The sequence below is a fragment of the Rhagoletis zephyria genome, unplaced genomic scaffold (assembly GCF_001687245.7).
Source record: "Rhagoletis zephyria isolate East Lansing unplaced genomic scaffold, Rhagoletis_zephyria_1.1 Rzeph_scaffold_43679, whole genome shotgun sequence".
NCBI classification, from domain to species: domain Eukaryota; kingdom Metazoa; phylum Arthropoda; class Insecta; order Diptera; family Tephritidae; genus Rhagoletis; species Rhagoletis zephyria.
The window spans coordinates 1-2,517 of NW_016200734.1; the positions used below are offsets into that span (position 1 = coordinate 1).

Below are 2,517 nucleotides of genomic sequence, written 5' to 3' on the forward strand. Positions count from 1 at the left end.
TTCAATGTATTTTGTATGGGAAAAAATACTTTATATATTTTATTGTTTTCGGTATACAACAATCCTAGGGGGTGAGAGCATAAAAATTCCGACTGTACTATTTCACACACATTTTTGGACCACCCTGATGTACATATATGCACAAACAGAACAGAGCGGTAAAAAGCACTAGCGAATGAAAGCTTACATCCGGGAAGCAAATTTAAATCAACTTTCGAATTATATTTGCCTATGCAGTTTTTACTAAACGAATAAACTTAAAAAAATTGTAAAGGTTGACAATTTTGTTATTGATTACACTTCATTGTAGATATGTGCTTACTAAATCTTGTATTAATCATTAATTTCATACTTCTTTCAACAAGGACTTCGAAAAACAAAGTAACACTTCTGTGCGGAATCCACCACAGGATGAGAGGGATTTGGAGTACAATATTTGCTCGGTAGATTCTACTCAAATACAAAAAGATTATACATCGCTAGTGATGTATCCTGACGAGGATTGCGCTATGGATAATGAACAAACTCTTACTAATGAAATTCTTGTGAAAAAAAGGACGCAGAGTTTGCCTAAAAATGAGGCTACTAATTTGGAAAATTTTACGTCGGATCCTTTAATATCTGTGTCGCGTGTGAAGCCGTTTACTAACAAATCGCAAGGATCGGAGGCTAATATAAAATGGGAAGAAATATTTTCTCAATATATATTATGCGAGCTTTATAGATATGAGTACAACGACGCGCAGAGGTACATACATACATATATTTCTTTTAAACTACAGCCAAGACACATTGAACAGGTTGTATCAGTAGATCAGCTGATTTGATTTTTTTTTTTTCCAATTATTTGGTCTCGAAAATGACAAATATTTTTAATTTCTTCTCACAAAAATTCTAAATTGTTAAAATCTATTTGCATATGAAACCCTTGTCCATACAAAACAAGCAATTGAATAGCAGCTTTTGGAACGTTCGCCCAACTCAGCAGCTAAACCGCTGATTACTGGGTCGTGCAACTGGGTAAGAAAGATTATTATTATGATTCACAATTTTTATGATAGTTGATTCACAATTTTGAAGATAGTTGAGTTGTAAATTGGTATTGTTGGACACAACTCAACTCAGCTTTGAAAACATAGTTGTCTGCCAGGTGTTTGATAATAGCATCCTCGAGCAATCAGTAAAACATAATTCGTAACTAATTTCCATTTGTTTGATTGTAATTATTTTAATATCATTGAAATAACATAATATTATTAAAATACCAAAATTTTCATCGAATTTCCGACTTTTTCAATGGCTACAGTCAACTGAAAACAGTTGTGAACGGCAATAGCAATGAATAGTTGTCTCAGACACAACTCAACAAAGTTGATTAAGTTGAGTTGTGAACCATAATAAGGGCCGTTATTTTTTCCGATCTCAATTTATTCGAAAAAAAAAATCGGAACAATTTTTGACACTTTCGATACCAGAAGCAACAACAAAATACACGCAAATGTTGTTTTTGCTCTAATGCTACTATTTACCTGTTTGATATGCCTTCGCTACAACTAAAAACAATTGTCGAATTTTTGTATTTGTATTTCTTTTTCGTTGAATATAGATTGAAAGCACAACTCACGCAAGTTTGCCTAAATTTTGAGCCACTTGAACAGGACGAATAATCAACTGTTTGCTTAATTTAATATATTCAGTTTTATAATTACTAATGTATATTAGAATAAGATTGATGATAAAAAAAAATAAAATAAAAATATATATATAAATATTTTTATTATTGCTATATGTATTTAAGTTCAGTTTAGAAAAAATTCTGTAAATTACAGTAGTTAAAGAGACAAAAATATAAAATCAGTTGTTCAATCAACACCACCTTGTATTGATGCGCCTTGATACTGTGCATATATATTTATGTGTTGCCAAAATTTTACCTAGCCCCATAAGCTATGTAGGTTAACTTCTGTCGTTCGTATTCACCACGAGAAATTTAAAATTTTTAGTTTCATCAGTCAAAATTTCCAATTTTTTTTATCAATTGGCACATGGCATTAGCGCAAACCAAGCCGCATCTAAACAAGGTGGTGTTACTTGAACAGCTGCTATGCTATTTTTGTCTCTACACTAGGACAGAAGAATGTCATCCAAGGCGAAATGGTGTAACTTCAGGATGTCTTTCGTTTAGACATTCTGATATACCAAAGGGTAATAACAAAATACACGGAACTTTTAATAAGCAATTTCTATCACCTTTATGAATGCGCCTTGAGCGCAAACCAACTATCCGACAAAGAACGTAAATCTATTACGTTCCTTGCATCTGACAAACGTGGTATATCCAACAAATTTCTAGGCAAATACCACAACAACAAACCTGTAATATGTATTAAATGTGAAGAAAAACATATGACAAATACTAAACAATTAACAATAAATCAGCTAAAAACGTTTTGTTTAATCCAAAAAAACCGTTAAGTTTCACAAGGTCAAAAATGACCTTAAGGACAAATTAGGTTC

The 2,517-nt window shown here is 31.9% G+C and overlaps 1 protein-coding gene across 1 annotated transcript; it reads left to right on the forward strand.

The window, feature by feature from the left end:
* Positions 1-459: 459 nt before the first annotated feature.
* Positions 460-1,781, forward strand: LOC108355238 (uncharacterized). The gene is made up of 2 exons (XM_017606406.1): positions 460-748; positions 1,607-1,781. Exons 1-2 carry the CDS (start codon positions 486-488, stop codon positions 1,665-1,667), a joined length of 324 nt encoding a protein of 107 aa, XP_017461895.1. The 5' UTR covers positions 460-485; the 3' UTR covers positions 1,668-1,781.
* The last annotated feature ends 736 nt before the right edge of the window (positions 1,782-2,517 follow it).